We start from the raw sequence: 21,786 nt of genomic DNA, 5'->3' as shown, positions 1-21,786 counted from the left end.
AGAACGCCCTACTTTCTTAGTCATCAGAACCAATCAGGCGGAACAAAGTAGCAAGTTTTCGGGGCGCAGAAAAAAACCACAGAAATTTTATATTTCACGGCGACCTGTTTAAGATTATGCGCCACTTTATGAGAATACGATATTACCACTGGCTTAGCTTTCTTTTCAAATGCTTGACCTTCACTGCTTATTTTTCTTTTTTCACCTTTTGCAATAACCCTTCCGAAACTGCTCTTAAAACTAAACAAGGAAAGCCAGCCTTCCTTAACTTCAATATCTGTTCATCAAAGCTTGCTTGTGCCTTACGGCAGCACAATTTTTCAAGGGCAGATTCGAAGCACATAGTGGTAATCTCACGTTTTACTGTCTTGGAGTGTGTAGACTCTCATGACAATTCCTTGTGGGCATGAGGTTGGTACATCCAGGAGGAACCTTTGTCAGTAAGGGCTATGTCAAGATCTTAAAACTGCAAGCTGTTATCCTTGGCTAGTTCAAAAGTAAAATCTAAGCCTTTGCCTTGCTGTTTAAAACCGGACAAAATGCCCTGCACAGTATGCGAGTAAGTCATGGGAGATCGTTCCGTCAATAAAAAAAAATCAACATACCTAAAAACCTTGAGCGCCTTGCCTCCGTCAAACACCTTGGATAGCACTGTATGTCCACAAGGAAAATGTTGCAAAGTACAGGAGCCACGCACGAGCCAATACGAATTCTTTTATTTCGCACACAAAACTGGCCTCAGGTTTAGTGTCAGGTTTAAATGTGTCCGGTTTAAAAAAATAAGCGATTCTTGCAAAAGTTGCCCTCTATGTTGTTCTTCATAGAAGCATGTTTCTCAGAACAACAATCCACAGGCATGCATTTTCTTGCAATTACAGTCATTGAGGAGGTCGACAGATATCTGTGGCTACTAACTGCATGTAACAAGCAATGAAGGAACACATGGCTAAAAAACTGCATTGAAATGTTAAATAAAAATATGGCATGTTAAAGCAATTACATGGACTATATACAATGAACACAATGCAAGAACATAATATGGCAAACAGCGAAAAAATTAGAAAAGATTTAAGGGGCAGCACCCGTGTCATCTGTCCCCTTAATAGTGTCCACTTTTCACGCTGTTTGCTACATGTTAAACCAACAAGCCCGGCTAAAATTTTACAATGCAAGGGCTGACCCAACTGGTTGGTGCCCCCAGGTTCAGCTCAGACTCTGCCCTGCTGGTGTGGGATGACTCTGCCCTGCTGGTGCATGCATTATACTGTGTGAACTATATTAACATGCATGTCAATCACTAAAATTTGTTTAAAATGCTTTTAGAAGCAGCTGTTTCTTCTTTTGAGTCATTGCTTGGCCTGCCTCCGTGCATTTGTCCTCCGTGTAGCGGATGGCTGCTGTTCATCACACTCCACAAAGTCGGCATCCGTGGAGAGTAGCTGGCGTCGATTGCGTGTGCTTGTGGTCACACTGCACATACCAAGCAGTTTCTTGTTGCTTATTCACAAAAAGAGTAACAATGAAGAGTCGTAACGATATCCAAAGCATTAGGGTCTCCAAATACACAATTTTGCTTCATACAAAAAATGGTGAGTTGGTAAATAAATTGTCTGCATAGTGCTCAGTCAAGCACTGCCCAAATTAACAGTGCAGACCGAGTGCATATACAGTAGCTATTAAAAGCTGGCAAGTGGTCTAGCTTATGTGCACTCACCAAATGCACTATGCAAAATATAGTGGAAAAAATAGAAAGAACTGACAAGGATAACCAGCGACTTACATATGGCTACTCCACAATTCAGTACACATCTGGCATAACAAAAGTACAAGTTCTTGGATTTTCACTTTCAGCCCACACATGCTTTAGTGTAGATGGCTCATTTCTGTTTTGGTTTCGCACAGTCACCGAGATCATCACAGGTAGCCCACCAATAAATTTATTGCCGTTTACTTCTATTCCTTTTTTACCATGTTCACTCTGGCAGCAAATTTTTGGAGTCGCAATTCCCTTGCGTGATGACTCACTAAAGGGTCACTTGCGTTGTGACCCACTGGCGAGAAACCAGGAGAATAACCTTTTAATAAAATTTCCACTTTTGAAACAAGGGTGGACAAGCAACAGTGGCAATGCTCAATGAAGTGCCCACTCCATGCCAACATTTTCACTGAAGAAGTAGCAATAAATATACATCTAAGCAGTCAGTGTCGATTTGCATGAATGGTGCAACTACCATAATTACCCCATTTTTCCCCCAACTAGATTCTCTAACCTATCATGCCGTCATGAGTCACAGGCAAAGCACACGCGAACATGTGAAGAAGACAACGATGCACGTAAAGGCAGATGAGCAGGCATTGCTGACATCGACGAGAAGTAGGGCAGAAGCATCCCCAGTTGTGCTCTGGAGACGGCTTTGAGGACCACAGACCAGAGAGGGGATGTTTGAGTTGGCTGGCGATAGCTCCAGCTCCTGAGCCCCGACTACATCGCCGTGGCTGTGCTCCATGGCCCCAGTCCAACCCCATGCAGCCGTAACTGGCCCCTACCCAGTGCCACAGAGGCAATCACGTGGCCATATCAGCAGCCCAACGCCTGACTGGCCCGCACTACGTCCTATGCCACGCTGGTCTTGGCAGAGGACAACAACCCCGTCACCCGTAACAGAGGTCGATACCTACACCGCGTCGGAACCACGCAGGCCGACGAATTACGCAATGCCACACCAACATCTGCCACTACTGATGATGTTCAGAACATGCAATTCTTATGGACGAGGTGTCACTTCGCCAGTCAAAGTAGAAACAATATACAGCTATCGTTTTTTTATGTACGTACAGTCAAATCTCGATATAATGACTCATGCGGGACTGCCGAAAATCATTCGTTATTTTGAAATATCATTGTAATGAAAAACTTGCAGTTATAAGCAAGTGGACAAACCTAGCAATAAAAATGATGTGCCCGACTGTCCCAACGTGGGAGCGACCCGCAGCGTGCTGAGTCGCGTACCTCAGTACCTTTATTAAAGTTTTGCATCCATCCATCCATCCATCCAACCTTGAGAGTAGATGCGAGACAAGCATATTCTCAAAATAAAAATGTCCCGGACCCGGACGAATTCTCCCTCAACTGTGAAGCTTTTCTTTCGAGGAACCCGCATAGGTTTCTTTTGTAGCACTTAGCTACGTTTGGGTGGATGTCTCACTTTCCCTTTATTAATTACTTCTCTCTACCTTGGGGGTTTCCACAGAAATAATACATACAAAATGTTTCACTCCCTTCAAAGCTGCTTTATTTGAAGAAATCAGTGATTCTCTTCTGGTGTGTGCAGCATGCACGACAAATTAGGAATGCGTCTACATCTTCCACTTTACACAATACCTCATCGGGTACATTATTGCACTTTGCGATGAAAGTGCAGACTTTGTTCATGTGCACTAAAACATCAATGTTCGATGCGATTTCACCTTCTGTGTTTAGTGACCCACAGTAGTCTTCCTTCGGGTCGTCATCATCACTGGAGACGTCGTGAATGCAGTTAACTATCCCTTGGGTTGTCAGGTTTGCCGCTGTTAGCGCTGCACTGTCCTCTCCACAGTCATCGAAGGAAGAGAAGGCAGGTAGCAGTTCTACAACCTCAGACTACAGGTCTCCTGTGTTGTTGTCGGTCACCTCCAGGTCACTTTCAAGCTGCACAGGCACTTTGACAAGCCTTGCTTTCCGCCAGCAGTTGCTAATGATGGATGCCTTCAAGTTCCACCAAGCTACTGTGAGCATTTTCGCAGCCTGACGAATACCGATTGCAGTTGGCTGCTTTAGGTGGAGGTTGATAATCAACCGCTGCACAAGGCGCTTACGAAATTCGGCTTTCACACTCTTTATAATACCCTGGTCTAGGGGTTGCAGCAAGAACGTGTTGTTTGGTAGCAGAAACTCCAAGCGAACGTGTGTCAAGCGAACATTCACAATGTGAGCAGAGCAGTTGTCGACCAGTAGAATTCTTCGGTCATCCCTCCTCATTTGGTCGTTGCATTTGATGAGCCACTCGGAAAAGAATTCTCTGGTCATCCAGGCTCGTTTATTGGCATGATAGTCATATGGTAAGAACACATTTTTCGTGCAGCGAGGTTTTGCGTACTTGCCAATGACGAGTGGTTTAATTTTCTTCATGCCTGCTGCATTACAGCAGAGCAGGACTGTTACGCAAAGATGTGAATTTTTTCCCTCAGTTGCACTGCTGCCCTTTGAAGTGCATCGTCCCGTCTGGCAGGAGCTGATAAAAACATGTGGTCTCATCCGTGTTGAAAACATTGTTTTCAGAGTACGATCCAGCTACCTCTAGGAAACGATTATTGCGCCAGGAATCTGCACCTTCTTTGTCAGCAGCCTTTTCCTCCCCTGAGAATAGCTACCAAGTTATTCCGTTCCTCTGGTGGAAACGAAAAAGCCAACCAGCACTGGCGTCGAACCCGGTTATTTCAAGTGCATCGGCAAATTCACAGGCTTTTTTTTTTTTACGCATTGGGCCAGATACGGGAACGTTTTGCAGTCTGGCATCTTTGAACCATGTGAGAACAGCTTGGTTCACATTTTGAAAGTTTCCCAGTTGCAGCCGTTTCCTTGTAGGAGCGAGTTGCGATTCCCGGTGAAGCTTGACAATCTTGTCTCGGGCTTTCAAAATGGTCCAAAAGTCAATGGAGCAATGCCACGCTTTCTGCACACAATGCTTTGTTTTTTTCCCTGCGTCGATTTCCTGCAATATGTCCAATTTGTCCTGCAGCGAAAACTGCGTTTGCTTGTTCTTGGCACCGTCGCTAGCTGCATTCATCGTTCTATCTCGCCATACATCGCAAAACCTTTGTCGTGAAGTTCTCGGTGAAGTTTGTGGTGAAGCAGTTGGCACTCGACATGGCGATGATAGCTACTGCACTCTCGGTTTCTGTTTCACGCAAGAGTTGCGGCGCTGTTATTTTTAGCCGAATTCGTAACACTGATGTTCCTCGGTTAAAAGGGGAAAATAAACTATATGCGTTATTCTGAAATATGCGCTCTATTGAAATTCGTAGTTCTGAAATATTTATACATTGAAAATACAGGCAATCTGGTAGAGATTCTTAAAATAATCGTAAATTTGAGAAATTCGTTAATGTGGGGTTCGTAGTAACGAGATTTGACCGTAGATAGTTTTCTGAATGCCTCAGATTCGGGTTTATTGATTAAAATAAAAGTGCTTAAACTTTTCGGGGTTTATTTTGCGCGAGCTTAATTTGCTGGTCATGTGTGTTTTGGGCTTAAATTGTTCCTTGAGATAAATGTTCTTTAGTGCATTTGCACTGTGTCTCTATCAATTTTTAGAATGCTGAAATTCGTGACACATGCAAGTGCTGCTAAGTGGGCAAAGTGTTAAGTTAGTTGACCACCACAGTGGCTATGGAATTTTGCAGCTGAGCACAACGTAGTAGGTGCTATTTTCAGCTGTGAACATGCCAGCTAAATATTACTGCACTGCATGCCGCAGGGAATTTGCAATCTCATGTCAAACACAGCGAAAAATCACTTGCTCTGGCTTCCAAAATATCGCTATGCAGCGTCATTGCAAGCAGCTGGATACGCCAACCCAATTCGCCGATTTCATAATTGTGAGGCCATTCTCAGTAATATATAACTGTTAATATTTAGTTAAATAAATTGAACATATATACGTACCTGCCAGCCTTGGGACTTCAAAATTTGGGGGGGGGGGGGGGGGGGGGCAGTAAACTGACTTGACTAAAGCCGTCATTATGCAATGCATATTAGACCTCTCTGGCTCTTCCACACTCCTCAATGCATGTCTCAATCTGCAGCGAACTGAGTTAGGCCAACACTGGCTACTCACAAATGGCTGGGATCTTATGACTTCAGGTAGCTACCTGGTTCAATGGCAATTATGATGAGCATGAAAAAAAATTGGTCAAGCAAAGACTGGCCTGCATTGTGGCTTAATTAGCAACAAGAGATATAAGCCACTGCACACTGTCAATTTATTAGGAGTCGTGTTGCATGATGCATCCTTTTCCTTGGTTGCGGCGGGGCTGGAGTTTATTGGAAGACTTATGGCCTTGGCAGTGCCCAAACAACTGGGAGTCTCCCAGGCTAACTGGGAAAGTTGGCAGGTATGTATATATGTATGCGATCTCAAAATGACAAAAAAAATCGCTTGATCTTTGTACTTCCGGTCCACACATGGCAACTGCACCTGCTGCGTTTAGCCTACGATATATCAGCTGCATGCTGCATAGCTTTGTCTAGCGCGGCTGCGATGGGGTGCCACGACAAGCGCTTTTGTTGTTAGGACAATTTTACGGCGGGGCTTTATCGCCTCTGCTTCTTCCCTGTGTAGCTTCAGAGTACTAGTGGAGACAAAAAATGTTTGCGAAAAAATTTTTAAAAACCCAGGGGAGCTCATACTTCAATGTGTTGTTATCACTGGCTTTACTCAACAATGAAATATAACAAAAACAGACGTTTCGCCACCTATGTAGGTGGCATCGTCAGTATGCAAATGGCTACAAATGAGAAAATACATCCTATTTATGTATGATACTGCCATAAACATCCGGCAAGGGGCCACAGTTAAAATTGCATGCAGATTGAATAGTGGCCCCCTGCTGGATGTTTACGGCAGTATCATACATAAATAGGATGTACTTTCTAATTTGTTGCCATTTGTGTACTGACGATGCCACTCGCATAGGTGGCGGAACATTATGTTTTTGTTCTATTTTATTGTTGAGTAAAGCCAGTGATAACATGTTGAAAAAAAGCTGCTTGCGGCACGAGATTTGCGAGACGATGGCCTTGAATAGCGAGGCCATTCTACGATTAGAAAAGTGTCTCGGGGCCTCTTTAATGGACAGGACAGCCTCTAACAAGGCTAACATGATAATGGATGCAAACACCTCAGGCTGCTTTGTCTGTAATGTATTCAGACCGAGTTTACAATTTATGGTAAAGAAAAAAAATATATGTGAAACACCCTTAAAAAAGGGGGGGGGGGGGGTTCTTTAGCAAAATAAAAAGTCAAGTGAAGTGCACCATTCCTCACCTGCTAGTCGGGCCCCGGGAAAGCATGCCAGCTACAAAGTTGCCAAGACGTTTCAGCGGCGATGATTCTGCATTGTCATCAGCCAAGACAGCACGGTCCTTTGAGTCCTCCTCCTCCTGAGTCAGCAAGAAGCGAATGCACATGTGCGTAGTCACTAAACATGTGGTCACCAAAAAGTTCGAAGATAGGCATCCCAGTGTGCTATGATGTGCGTTTGGGATGTGCGTAGCACATCCCAAACACTGGGATGTGTCCCAGTGTTTGCTATGTATGTAGTAGTCACATAATGGTTTTTGTTTTTGAGGGCAATGACTTAAATGAAGCCAATTTCTAAAGTAGCTCTGTGCTTTCCATGTATTCTGCATGTGAAATGCAACCGACTCGGCAGCAACAAAGCAATGCCACCGTCTAAAAGTTGTTCTCGCCGTTCGGCAGGAATTGCTCCCAGCTTATATTGGTGTAAGGAACGAGTCGTCGCTATCACAAATTCCCAAAGGCTGACTGCCTGCTGAAATCAACTTGACGGCCATGTTATACTATGTTATCTTGTTTGTAGTGTGGTAGCTATGTATGTATTCTGCCTTGTATCGTCCTCCAAGCGGCAGTAGCATTACAGCATTTTTTTCAATTTGTTTATGCCTTCTTATTTTATATAATTTTACATAACAGAAAACAAGCTTTCGTTAGTCTTAGGTGGCAATATAAACATTGATTTTTTTTTTCATCATCATCTGAACAATGTGAAATGCAGAGCGTACTGAAATGCAATAGTTTTCATAACTTCATATGAGAGCCTACACGACCACTTACATAGATGTCACACTTCATGTTTTTATTACTAACGTATGTTAAAATTTTTTATCATATTGACACGTGTATTTATATTTATCGGGCGACCAGGTTTCACCGCCTAACAAATCTTATCGCACAGCGCGGGACGCGCTTGCATGTATCCGAAGTTTCTGGAAAGTTATCGATGCTTCTATCCGCAGTCTGTTGTTGCCGAACCTTGTGTTATCTGATTTATTCGCCTGACGCGAATGATGTAGAACTTTATGGAAGGCACGCGGGTCCCAACGATTAGTCTGGAACATTCGACGATTGTGTATAAAAGCCGACGCGCTTGAACCGCTGATCAGATTTTCGACGATCGCCGACCGTGTTCGCGCTATCGTTGTGCTATAAGTGTAGCCTGTTTTGTGGGCACAGGTTCGCCCAATAAAAGTTAGTTTTGTATATCACAGTATTGCTACTGTGTTCTTAACGTCACCACCACGTGACATCTGGTGGAGGTGCTTTTGGTCCATGTACCGGACGCCCCCGACAAGCCGTGATCCAAGCCCGGAACGCAAAGACAACACCAACGCAGTCCCGGACCATCGAGCAAGCCGCCGTCTTCGACAACTGCCCCCGGAGCACGGACTTTTGCCTGAGACGACCAGAAAAATTGCCACCAAGTCCACCCCAATGGCAGCCCCGGCGCCGCCCATCGTGCTACAGCAGCCCAGGGAGCCTCCGACGTTCCGTGGTTCAACTTTTGAGGACCCGGAAGGCTGGCTTGAGACGTACGAGAGAGTCGCTACGTTTAACAACTGGAACAGCGACGACAAACTGCGATATGTCTTCTTCGCATTGGAAGACGCGGCCAGGACGTGGTTCGAGAACCGAGAAGCCACCCTAACGACCTGGGAACTTTTCCGAAGCGGCTTCCTGCAGACATTCGCAAGCGTCGTACGCCGAAAACGAGCCCAAGCGCTATTGGAAACCCGGGTGCAGCTACCTAATGAGACGACCGCGATCTACACGGAAGAAATGAGCCGTCTCTTCCGCCACGCCGACCCTGAAATGCCCGAGAAGAAAGTCCGCCTGCTGATGCGTGGTGTGAAGGAGGAACTTTTTGCCGGAATGGTACGAAGCCCACCGAAGACCGTCGACGAGTTTCTTCACGAGGCCACCAGCATCGAGAAGACACTCGAGATGCGAAACCGGCAATTCGACCGCCGCACGACCTCGACAAACTACGCCGGAGTTCAGTCACTGGCCGCCGACGACCTACGCGAGACTATCCGAGCTGTCGTGCGGGAGGAGCTACAAAAGCTGTTCCCATCATCACCGCCTCAAGTGGCTTCGATTGCCGACGCCGTGCGTGAGGAGCTCCAACAACAACTTGGAGTAGCCCCTGAATCGCCGCAGCGTGAGCCGCAAGCGATGACCTACGCCGCCGTCGCACGCCGTCAAGGACCCCCTCCGCGACCACGCCAGGGCCCTGTCACGCCACAGTTTCGTCGTCCGCCGCTGCCAGCACGACCACCCGTCGCCCAGCGCACCTACGCGAGGAAGACGGACATCTGGGGTGCTCCTGACCACCGCCCGCTCTGCTACCACTGCGGAGAAGCGGGTCACGTCTACCGACGATGTCCGTACCGGGAGATAGGACTGCGAGGCTTCGCCGTCAACGCGCCGCGTCCACAGCTTGGCGAGCGCCCACGTGACATCGCCGATTACCTCGCCGCTACTCAGTGGAGCCCTCGACGGCCGTCTCGTTCGCCATCACCAGGCCGCTACCTGTCGCCGCAGCGCCGACCATACACCGGCCCAGCCCGGGGCCGCTCTGCGAGCCCATATCCGGAAAACTAAAAGCAGCAACCGATGGAGGTGCGGTTGCTGTTCGTCGAACTGACGAAGATCCTCCACCGCTGACGAAGACGACGACGAAACGATCTCGACGACATAACAACGACACGCCGCCGTCCCGACGAAGTCAGGAAGGCAAGACTACACCGACGAACGACGACTCGACGACGCGACGTTCCAACTTCAGTTCAACACGACGCAGCCGTGATCCGACGCCACGACCTAACTGCAACGCCAGACAAAGAACCACCGACCTCGACGTGCTTCTCGACGGCCACGCAGTCACTGCCTTAGTCGACACAGGGGCTGATTACTCCGTCATGAGTGGACACATCGCCGCCCAGTTGAAGAAAGTTAAGACTACGTGGGAAGGCCCTCAAATTCGAACCGCTGGAGGACACCCCATCACGCCGTCTGGAGTCTGCACGGCAAGAATTACCGTTCATGACCGGACTTACCCTGCCACCTTCGTTATCCTCCAACAGTGTTCACGAGACGTCATTCTCGGCATGGACTTCCTGAACCAACACGGCGCAATCATCGACCTGAAGTCGAAGTCAATAACGCTGTCGGAAGATCAAGCGATACCGCCGGAGAGCCCTCGTAGTCACCACGCCTTGAGGGTGCTCGAAGATCAAGTGAGCATCCCGCCTCGCTCCAGCATTGTCATTTCGGTCGGCCCCGAAACACCCGTTGACGTAGAAGGCGTCATCGAAGGCGACCAACGTCTACTGCTCGACCGTGAAATTTGCGTCGCAAGAGGGATCGCTCGACTGCACGGAGGAAACACGAAGGTGTTGCTGACAAACTTCAGCCAGGAGTTCAAGCACATCAACAAGGGCACGACGATCGCATACATCGAGGAATTTCAGGAAACCAGCGATGCGTTTGTCCTCTCGGATTCTGTTGCATCTACCCCGACGACCATAGTTCCCGAGCCAGACTTCGACATAAATCCAAGTCTCCCGGTGATTAAGAAGCAACAGCTCAGAAGTCTGCTTCGACGATACAAAGACTGCTTTTCGACGTCAACGAGGATTCGACAAACCCCAGTCGCAAAGCATCGCATAATAACCGAAGAGTGCGCTCGACCACTCCGCCAGAGCCCTTACCCAGTTTCTACGCGAGAACGCGAAGCTATAAGACACCAAGTCGACGAAATGCTGCGCGACGACATCATCCAGCCGTCGAAAAGCCCGTGGGCGTCTCCAGTTGTTTTAGTGAAGAAAAAGGACGGAACCTTACGTTTCTGCGTCGATTATCGTCGATTGAACAAAATCGCGAAGAAAGACGTATACCCCCTCCCACGGATAGACGACGCATTGGATCGGCTCTGCAATGCTAAATACTTCTCATCGATGGACCTCAAGTCTGGCTACTGGCAAATAGAGGTCGACGAAAGGGATCGCGAAAAGACCGCCTTCATCACGCCAGACGGCCTCTACGAGTTCAAGGTTATGCCATTCGGACTGTGTTCGGCGCCTGCAACGTTCCAGCGCGTCATGGACACAGTATTAGCGGGACTGAAGTGGCAGACCTGTCTCGTTTACTTGGATGACGTCGTCATCTTCGCCGGGAATTTCGACGATCACCTCAAGCGGCTTGCGACAGTACTAGAAGCCATCAAGTCGTCAGGGCTTACTCTGAAGCCGGAAAAATGCCGCTTCGCTTACGATGAGCTTCTCTTCCTAGGCCAGGTAATCAGCAAATCTGGTGTCCGTCTAGACCCGCAAAAGACAGCTGCAATCGCACAGTTCCCGCAACCCATCAACAAGAAGGCAGTGCGTAGGTTCCTTGGCATGTGTGCCTACTATAGGCGCTTTGTCAAGGACTTTTCACGCATCGCGGAGCCGCTAACACATCTAACGAAATGTGATGTCGAGTTCAAGTGGGAAACACCGCAGGCCGACGCATTTGAAGAACTCAAACGACGCATGCAGTCGCCGCCGGTACTTGCGCACTTCGACGAGTACGCCGATACAGAAATCCATACTGACGCCAGTAGCCTAGGCCTCGGTGCCGTTCTAGTACAGAGGAGAAACGGAGCCGAACAGGCGATAGCTTACGCTAACCGGTCGCTGTCAAAAGCGGAAGGCAACTATTCTACGACCGAAAAGGAATGCCTCGCCATCATTTGGGCTACAGCTAAATTTCGCCCTTATTTTTATGGCAGGCCATTCAAAGTTGCCAGTGACCATCACGCGTTGTGTTGGCTAGCGAATATAAAGGATCCTTCAGGACGACTCGCGCGGTGGAGCCTCAGACTACAAGAATACGACAACACTGTCACCTACAAGTCCGGACGAAAACACTCCGATGCCGATTGCCTATCCCGCGCCCCCATTGACCCGCCGCCGCAAGACCACGAGAATGACGACGCCTTCCTCGGAATGATAAGCGCGGAAGACTTCGCTGCACAGCAACGGGCAGACGCGGAGCTAAAAGGCCTCGTCGAATATTTGGAAGGGCACACCGACGTTGTCCCCAGGGCATTTAAGCGCGGATTATCTTCCTTCGCGCTTCAAAACAATCTACTCGTGAAGAAGAACTTCTCCCCAGTCCGCGCCAACTACCTTCTTGTTGTCCCGTCAGGACTTCGTCCAGAAGTATTGCACGCCCTACATGACGATCCGACCGCTGGACACCTAGGATTTTCCTGGACACTATCAAGGATACAAGAAAAATATTATTGGCCGCACCTGACCGCCGACGTCGCCCGTTATGTCAGAACATGCCGAGACTGTCAGCGATGCAAGACACCGCCGACAAGGCCAGCCGGATTACTACAGCCAATCGAGCCTCCTTGCCGACCGTTCCAGCAGATCGGGATGGACTTGTTGGGACCCTTTCCGACGTCAACAACCGGAAATAAGTGGATCGCCGTGGCGATGGACTACCTCACCTGCTTTGCTGAAACTAAAGCACTGCCGAAAGGTAGCGCAGCCGAAGTGGCGAAATTCTTTGTCGAAAACATCCTGCTGCGACATGGTGCCCCAGAAGTCCTCATCATCGACAGAGGAACGGCCTTTACAGCGGAGCTCACCCAAGCCATTCTGAACTACAGTCAGACAAGGCACAGGAGGACAACGGCCTACCACCTGCAGACGAATGGTCTTACGGAGCGGCTGAATAAGACCCTCGCCGACATGCTAGCGATGTACGTGGATGTCGAACACAAGACGTGGGATGCCGTCCTGCCGTACGTAACATTCGCTTACAACAGGGCGGTGCAAGAAACAACACAGATCACGCCGTTTAAGCTGGTTTACGGCAGGAATCCGACGACGATGCTCGACGCCATGCTGCCCCACGTCACTGACGAGGAAAATCTCGGCGTCGCTAGCTATCTCCAGCGCGCCGAAGAAGCCCGACGACTCGCCCGCCTGCGGATCAAGAACCAGCAGAGGACCGACAGCCGACACTACAACCTCCAACGACGCTTTGTCGAGTACCAGCCCGGTGACCGTGTTTGGGTTTGGACCCCTATACGCCGACGAGGACTGAGCGAGAAGCTTTTGCGTCGCTATTTTGGACCGTACAAGATCATCCGACGTATTGGTGCACTGGACTACGAGGTCGTGCCAGACGGCATTTCGCTGTCACAGCGGCGCCGCTCACGACCTGAAATTGTCCACGTTGTGCGGCTCAAGCCGTACCACCAGCGTTGACGAACTTTGGGACTTCGCGTAACTGACCTTTGGACTTTATTTCTTTTCGTTGTTTTGTTACTTAGGTTTAATAAGTGTCCCTTTGTGTTTCGCTCTCTTTGTAGCATCGGGACGATGCTTTTTAAGAGGGGGGTATTGACACGTGTATTTGTATTTATCGGGCGACCAGGTTTCACCGTCTAACAAATCTTATCGCACAGCGCGGGACGCGCTTGCATGTATCCGAAGTTTCTGGAAAGTTATCGATGCTTCTATCCGCAGTCTGTTGTTGCCGAACCTTGTGTTATCTGATTTATTCGCCTGACGCGAATGATGTAGAACTTTATGGAAGGCACGCGGGTCCCAACGATTAGTCTGGAACATTCGACGATTGTGTATAAAAGCCGACGCGCTTGAACCGCTGATCAGATTTTCGACGATCGCCGACCGTGTTCGCCGCTATCGTTGTGCTATAAGTGTAGCCTGTTTTGTGGGCACAGGTTCACCCAATAAAAGTTAGTTTTGTATATCACAGTATTGCTACTGTGTTCTTAACGTCACCACCACGTGACAATATGCATGCCAATATCATGTTGAGATCAATGGCACAGAGAAAAGCTTGTGATAATTTCATTGCCACTATTAAACCAATATACGAGGAATCCTTCCGATACACATACTTTAAAAGCCCAAAAAGGCATGCAAACTATCAATAAACAAAGTGTTTGCAACTTGTACAGAGAAAGGACTTCATAAGTGTTCCCTTCAAAGCAAAAATTTACACGATCTTGCTCTATTTAAGGCATACTTCAGTAAGCTTATGTTGCATCTGAGATGAGTAAAGAACAATTAAATGCACAGGTTGTTTAACAGCGATATCTTAAAAAGAAGCAATTTAACATGGAATCGTACATAAAGATGAAAGGCTTTCTGGTATAAGACTTGCAAATTGTTTCAATAATCACTTTGCATCCTTGGTACACAGTACACACGATCCTGCTTGTCTGAACCAACTAAATCCTCAAACACTCAAACTGCATTTTCTGTTCCCTACAAATTCCAATGAAATTCAAATACTTTTTCTTGCTATATGAAACATCAGGTCACGAGAAGTACGCGATTGTACGGGATAGATTGTATATTTAGCTCTTGTTTCAAGGATGGTATTTTCCCCAAGCGCATCCAAAATGCTACAGTGACAGTAATTCACAAAAGTGGAGATAGAAATGATTTATTGAATCATTGCACATATTGATACTTCCGATATTCTCAATGTGATTGGAAAAGGTAATACATCTGTGAATGTCCATCTTTTGTGAGAAGCATAAGCAGCCAGCATGGTTTTTGAAAATCGCACTTCACCAAAACAGTGCTTATCCTAAATTTATTTGAACAAAAAGAATTTGCATTTTGTATTTATGTGGACTTTTCTAAAGCATTCAACAGGATTAACCACTATATATTACTTGCCAAGCTTGGTGTACATGGTTTCCGGGGTGCATTTATTAGCCTCATAAGGTCCTATTCATGATTTCGTCATCGACAGGTAGTAGTCGAACAATTATTGGTTACTAAAGCTATTCCTGCAGTGTGTTCCTCAGGGTAGCAAATTAGGACCACTGCTTTTTCATTTATACATTAACAAGAATGTCAACATTAGTGGTAAACCCACCTTTGTTGGTATATGCAGATGACACTAGCCTATTTTTAGAGGAACATGCGTGTTGGAGATTCGAACCCAAATTGATCCTTGCCTACAGTTCTTACACCATTGGTCCCTCTAATTCCCTCCAAATTAACACTGACAAAACGAAAGCTTTGTTGTTTTTTTTTAGATCTGGAATCTCGTGCTACTGTTCTTAAAGTAGGATCTACCTTTATAGAAACTGTACCTCGTGTTAAGCACTTGGATGTTCTCTTTGAGGGACACCTACAGTGGAATGATCATGTTGGTTCTGTTGCAGTAAAAATTTCAAGAATAGGGATTCTTTTCAAAGTGCAGAAATTTATTTCCTTAGTGTATCAAAAAAACTATTATTCATTGTTTAAGTCTTATGAACTATTGTTTCTAGGGTGGGGCACAACTTTTTTTCCAACCCCAGAAAGCTATGTACTATCCAAGAACATGCTGCACACAATATTGTCCTCCGAACCTATTTTTGAGGCGTTTAACATAATACCCATAACAGAATAGTGTTATAATGTGTTACTTAAGAGATACAAATTTAGCATTAAAAAGAATTCCTTTCTTGTTGCGCTAACCAAGATAAAACATAAAACTAAATGACATGATATGATAGATATACACAAAACTATATGTATATATATATATATATGTATGTGTGTGTGTGTGTGTGTGTGTGTGTGCGATTCCTGAGCAGCTGGAGTTTGGTTTATACAAAAATATGTACAAATCATGGTCGATAAATGCTTTTTATCGATTATCCTTTCTATTGAATTCATACAATTATTCTGTCTGTTAGGAGACCGATTTCTGTTTGCTTTTGTCTGTATTCAACCTTAGAAAGCAAGTTGTAGAATGCTTTAATTTTAAAAGCCTGTAGGAGGCTTTTTGTCTACGTCCCCTTCATTATCTGAATGATGTAAGTAAATATTCCTGTCTGTGGTTTTTCTTCCTGTACCTGAAATACCAGTAGTACTGTCAAGCATCCCGGGTAAAGGGTCCATATTAAACAGCAAAATTCAAAGAATAATTTGAAATTTGTAGTATGCTCTGCTGGTATATGCTCTTATGATGCCTGAACGCCAAACTATTAAAAAATTTTGGATGGCGTAAGACGTTGCATTTCAGATATGTAAATATAAAGCAGGCTTCATGCAAAATTTCATTTTGAATAGAAGTGGATGCATTACACAAAGTTAAAAAAAATAGATGTTTTGGTTCTGAAACTAGGAAAGAAAGAAAAGCACTTGCTACCACTACTGCTTGCCAGAAAAAATTTAGAACCCAGAATGTTGACAACAAGTGCTACTCCTTCCCATGACCTAAAAGCTTTGGCGACACCCGCAGAGTACTGAAAATCTCAGAAGCCATGGTCCGAGATTTGCACTATATCCGCTAGTCACAATGTGTACACTTTGTCTGCTTAGGTTTCACTGGAGGAAGGCATTCCAGGGCAGTATTCTCACTAATTTTGGGGGATTGATCGCTTTTGCATGACTCGGCACCAAACGTGCTGGCGTCTGTAAGCGACAGTGTTCTTGGCACAGTGCCAAGATAGCATGATTGCCACTGTGCAAGAAGCATATTGCCTAGAGATGCCAACGCTTCCAATACAGAGTCACGCAAAGTCTCACGAAAGTGGTAGTATTGCTGACCGACGTGCACTGCATCTATAGCATGTGTTGCATGAAGTGGTACTTAAAGTGGCAGTGTTGCCATCGCATACTTCTTCAAAAGGAATAGAAAGGATTATTTGCACTACTCTAAAAAGTTTTACACACAAGCGCAATTTGTCTAATGCCCAATTCGGCTTTTGCACAGGAAAGTCAACAGAAACAGCTCTGGTAATGCTAACGGAATGCATACATATAAAAAAAATTCTAAAAAAAAACGCTAGGCCTTCTGTAAACTTGAACACAGCATTTGACTGCCCTAGTCACAATATCCTTGCAATGAAACTTCATGTATAGCATTCGCGAAAAATCTCGAGCTGATAATGTCCCATGTTCAAGCTCACTGCCAATGTTTAGGTGGCTATAAAGTTCTGTCACAAGAGGTGTGCCCCAAGGGAGCAGTCTTGGCACTCTCTTAGTCAATGCTTATGTTAACAGCCTTGAACGTGTTGACAGGGCAGTAAGGTTTATTATGTATGCTGGCAGAAGTACTATTCTTTTTGGTCATGACGTAAAAGCATTAACACAATTTAATGATGTTCTATCACAGCTTTCGCCTAGATCCCAATTTAACGAAAAAGATTAGCTCAGCAAAAACAAAACAATTTTTCATGCAAATAATAAGCCATGTAATATGAAAACCACCTATTATAGCTTTAGCAAAGTCACTGGCCTTGTTGGTGGTTTGCATCGCTGACAGTCTCGGCAAGTCTTGTAGCGAGCGATGTTGCACCTAACCACTGACAAGTAATACTTCTGTACTTCTATGTGCACTAGTTGAGGTGTTTGTAATCGTGACTGAAGTTCGTCAGCAGCACCTTCGCTTTCCCTCCATGCAATCGAGTTATTCCCCTTGTTATGGAAGTTTTACGGTCAAGCAGCAGATGTTCATTGCCCTTGACAACGCCTATGTCTGGAAGCTATGTAGGGCAGAAGCCCCGCTGAAAAGTTCAGCATCTCGGCGGCCACAGTAGACTATGCTATGCAGTGCACTACTGTTATCTTGGAGGCCACACACAGCAGATGCAGCTACATGCAATTGTCGCTGAGAAGCCTATTCGGTGTTATTGCTTGGTCCATGAACAGCATTGTCGACTTTGATTTTTAAAGGAACCCTGAACCACCCTTCCGGCTTGGTGAAGTAACATAGTCCACGGGTAGCATACATTGTTGTGAACATCTCGGCCAAAGTTCTGCTGTCGTACGTGGTCCGTGGAGCTCGCAAGCGGAGTGCGAAGTTACCTTTCTCTCAAACACTTTCGTTTCAGAAACCCCATGATCCTCGCTCCCTTCCATGTGCTTTATTTCGTCATAAAGCACACTCCAATACGCGGCTGCTATTGGTTGCTGCGCTCGGCTACACCACGCCCGCCGCTAGGTGCGTCCACGAGTCCAGTGGCTAAGCACACTGCGGCTCTCTGAGGACAGCCGCGTTTGGCTAACGTTTAGTGCGGCATAGGCACCAAATCGGAAATTTGAATAGCGCGCCACGGTGACGTCTCCGTCGTAGCCTTCGCAGTGCAAGGCATTGGAGAAGAAAGGGGAGCACAGCTGAGGCAGTGTTTGATTGCCGATAACTTCGCTTCTGCTGAACGCATTGAAATACTTTTTGCGGCAAAGTGGTTCTAAAATAGCCTATCTTTACTTCAGATGTCTTTCTTCACTTTGATAAAAAGTGGTTCAGGGCCCCTTTAAGTTTATGACTACGCCATATTGGCCCAAGAAGTCCACGCTGAGGATTACATTCTGTGAACAACGCTGCAGGATTATGAAGCTCGGACGGTAAGTATGGTTATCAACAGCGACTCTTGCTGTACAGATTCCACCCAGTCAGCATCAAATTTCAGGGACTTCCCAAGCAGTCATTACTTTCCTCAACTTGGTAGCGAATGGTCCACTGACGACAGTAGCATGTTCCTATGTAGATTAGAGTGGTGTCGTGGCCATCGATAAGCTTGTCGAGGTTGGTGGTTTTCGGTTTAACTTGCAGTCAGGCTGTGGCATTGGATTACAGCTACATTGCATTCTTCAATTACCATTGAATTGTACCAACAGGTCTTTAGGTAGCGTATTCTTGAATTCAAGGCCTAGTCTTGGAGTTGGCATGTCGTTGCTACATCGTTCGGATGTTTCTTGCATAGTCTGACTTTTCAATGAAACAACAGCACCTCCATTGGTTACTTTCAGTTTTCCGGTTAAGGATTGATAGATGGGCATGGGTTGGGCCAGTTTATGGTCAGCGCTGCGTCGAGAGATAGCGACCTTGTGATGGCAAATCTAAAGGTCACCAAGGTTTCCACTGAGTCACTGCCACATAGAGCTGTAACGTGGTCTTGTGGCCTGCAGTGGATGCGGCACACCGACGGCAAAGCCTTGTAGTCCCATCTTGTGGTATGGGCATTGGTGCATGGTTTATACAGAACATTTGACTCAGTATTCAAGGACAATTCAAGGATGCCAAAGGTCAGAATTCAAGCAGGGCAAACAAACCTTATTTGTACACATACACTGAAAAGTAGTGAAATCGTCTTGGCTGCAATTTCTTGCAGCTGCTAAGTTGGACACGCACTTCAAGCTCTACAGGCCACTTTTCCAAGTAGACTTTCCTACTGTAATGATTGCAATTGCCTTCTGGCATGATTTTAGTAGTGTCCGACTCCAGCCAAAGATACTGTGCCAAATGGCAGGCTTACTTTCCTTACTTCCTTATGCCAAATGGCAGGCTTACTACCTTACTTTCTGCCAGGCATTTATAGAGCCCATGGCTCTAAAATAGAGCCATGATGTCTGCGGTGTGATCAAACTAGCTAAACAACAAAATGGTGGCACAGCTTGGTCACTTTAGGTGTCTTTGTTTAGCTCCACAATGGCAACAGTGATTTAAACAAGCCCATCATTGGTGACTGCGGACACATCACATGGCATTCATTTAGCCACACTCTATAAAAATATAAACTATCTACTTGATTCTAACGAGCACCGATTTTCCATGACAAAAAATTTTAAAAATGAGAACCTCGATTGTAATGCACACCCATTTTCCATGACCAAAAAAAGAAAAAAAAAAGAGTACAATAGTGCGCACCTCGTGTTTTTACACAGAAATACTATTTTCTCTCATTTGGAAAAAACAGATTTAGTCCCAATACACTAAAGTTGCGATGAATAAAGCCGCAAATGGAAGCAGCGTACCTTGCCGCCAAGATCAGACGTCGCTATCAGGCAACTCCTTATTGCTATCAACAGACCAAAACATTTTATTCTCGGTGCCATCCATGGCATTTGAAATCCCGCACTATTTAAAGGCCTTGTTGACCATGGGAGACGGGATCATGCACCATGCATCTTTCACCCATCCAGCAAAGTCCTGCAGTGAGGCACGCTTCATTTTATTGGCGAGCATGAATTTATGGCAGCCACTGACAAGCCATTCGGTGTAGAGCGCCCGAATTCTATCATTCACTGGCTTGTTCAAACAAACATTGAGCGGCTGGAGCTGCAATGTCATGCTGCCGTGGATCATGACAAGGTCGGTGTTGCATGCAGCCAGCTTTTCCTTGATGCGCTGGTCAAGGTGGCACCTGAACACTCGAGCACAAGCATCCCACACAGACCCAAACTGCCGCCGGGTCTCTTCCACCAAACGTTATCAATCCAGTCAGCGACCAAGTCTTCAGTCATCCAACCTTTTTCATTTGCGCACAATCATGCCACTCAGAAACACGATTCCTTTTGGGAGGGTCTTCCGTTTGAACATAAGATACGGGGCAGCTTGTGCCCATCCTCAGTGCAACAAAGCATTGCGGTGACTAGTTTTTTCGTGGCTGGAAGACAAAACGTGCACTTGCTACACCCCCTTCATTTCAACGGTTGTGATGGCAGGCATGTCAAAGTAGAGCGACATCTGATCGGCATTTCCAATCTGTCCGAAGTGGTAGCTGTTTCTATGGCGCAACTTCAAAACGTACCGCTGAAAACTGCAATTTCTCTTCATATTCTTCGGGCAATTTTTGGCATACCCCTGTCTGCCTTCGAAGAGAAAAGCCTTTTCTTTTCATAAAATTTGATAGCCAGCACCTGCTCTCTCTGAAGTCACTCCGCATCAGCCCTTTCCATAGGGCTAAACATCGTTCGTACTTTGAGCAGATCGGTCGTCACAGGCCGCTGTGCCGCTTGCTGCTCTTGCACGTATTCTGTGAGCAGCTCTTTTATTTCAGCGAAGTGGCCCTGCTTTGGTCTACTGAAACTCTTCCTTGTTGCTTTGCTGGCAATATATTCTACTTCTCTTTGCGCCAGTCCCACACGCAAGTTTCGGGAACTCCGAAAGCCCATGATGCGGCCCGATTTCCGTCCCTCTCCGCGCACATGATAACTTTCCTTTGAACCCTTTGAGGGTCTATGACGTAAATGTACGGCACCGCGAACAAGTCCAAAGTGGTCGATGCCATATATTTACAGCACTGTCTGTACGTATAAAAAGTACTCAAATTTCCTGACTTATTCTTTTCTGTCATGTGCTGCCACTATGAGGGAATACAAGGAATTTTTTTCGCCCGCCTCCCTCTCTCAGTTTTCATTGCATGGTTTATTTTAGCACTAGTTTGCTCCCGCACATCTTGATTGAGGGCGAGGACCAACGGAGTCGCCATTTGTCAGAAGTGCCTCCCTTGCATAGGATGAGGGATCACGCGGCGCACTCCTTGTAGATTTCGCTTACGGCGCTCAATAAAAACATAACGCGGCAGCCCTCCTGGACATTTATGTAAGTACTCTCAAAACGACGGAAGTTGTTGACTGTCGATATAATAATCTTGGGCAAACTGAAAGCAGAGTCATTTACAGACACTATCGCTTTGCCGAACACGTACAGTGAACGCCACTGCGCGCGGTCGCCACAATGGAGTCTCCCGAATCTGCTTCTTGCATGAAAGGTAGGCAAATGCTAAGAGTAAACTAAGTGAAATATGTTCTTATAGTGGGCTGTCTGTATAACCAAATGGAGCACAACAGAATGAAGCCTCAATGCAGCGATCGCACGGGTTCGCAGTGACCGAATGCGC

At 46.3% G+C, this 21,786-nt stretch overlaps 1 protein-coding gene across 3 annotated transcripts in view; it reads right to left on the bottom strand.

The window, feature by feature from the left end:
• Positions 1-694: 694 nt before the first annotated feature.
• Positions 695-21,786, bottom strand: part of LOC135899943 (kinesin-like protein KIF20A) — a 93,898-nt gene continuing 72,806 nt past the window's right edge. For all 3 annotated transcript variants that reach the window (XM_070537773.1, XM_065429318.2, XM_065429319.2), the window contains exons 12-13: positions 7,089-7,204; positions 695-1,470 (exon numbers count right to left, since the gene is read on the bottom strand). In XM_070537773.1, coding sequence (XP_070393874.1) covers positions 1,347-1,470; positions 7,089-7,204 — 240 coding nt within the window. In that variant the 3' untranslated portion in view covers positions 695-1,346. The remainder of the gene's footprint in view (positions 1,471-7,088; positions 7,205-21,786) is intronic.

This window comes from Dermacentor albipictus, chromosome 4, assembly GCF_038994185.2.
Source record: "Dermacentor albipictus isolate Rhodes 1998 colony chromosome 4, USDA_Dalb.pri_finalv2, whole genome shotgun sequence".
NCBI classification, from domain to species: Eukaryota; Metazoa; Arthropoda; class Arachnida; order Ixodida; family Ixodidae; genus Dermacentor; species Dermacentor albipictus.
Note: the sequence above shows the minus strand (reverse complement) of the source record. Positions and strands in the feature narration are given on the sequence as shown.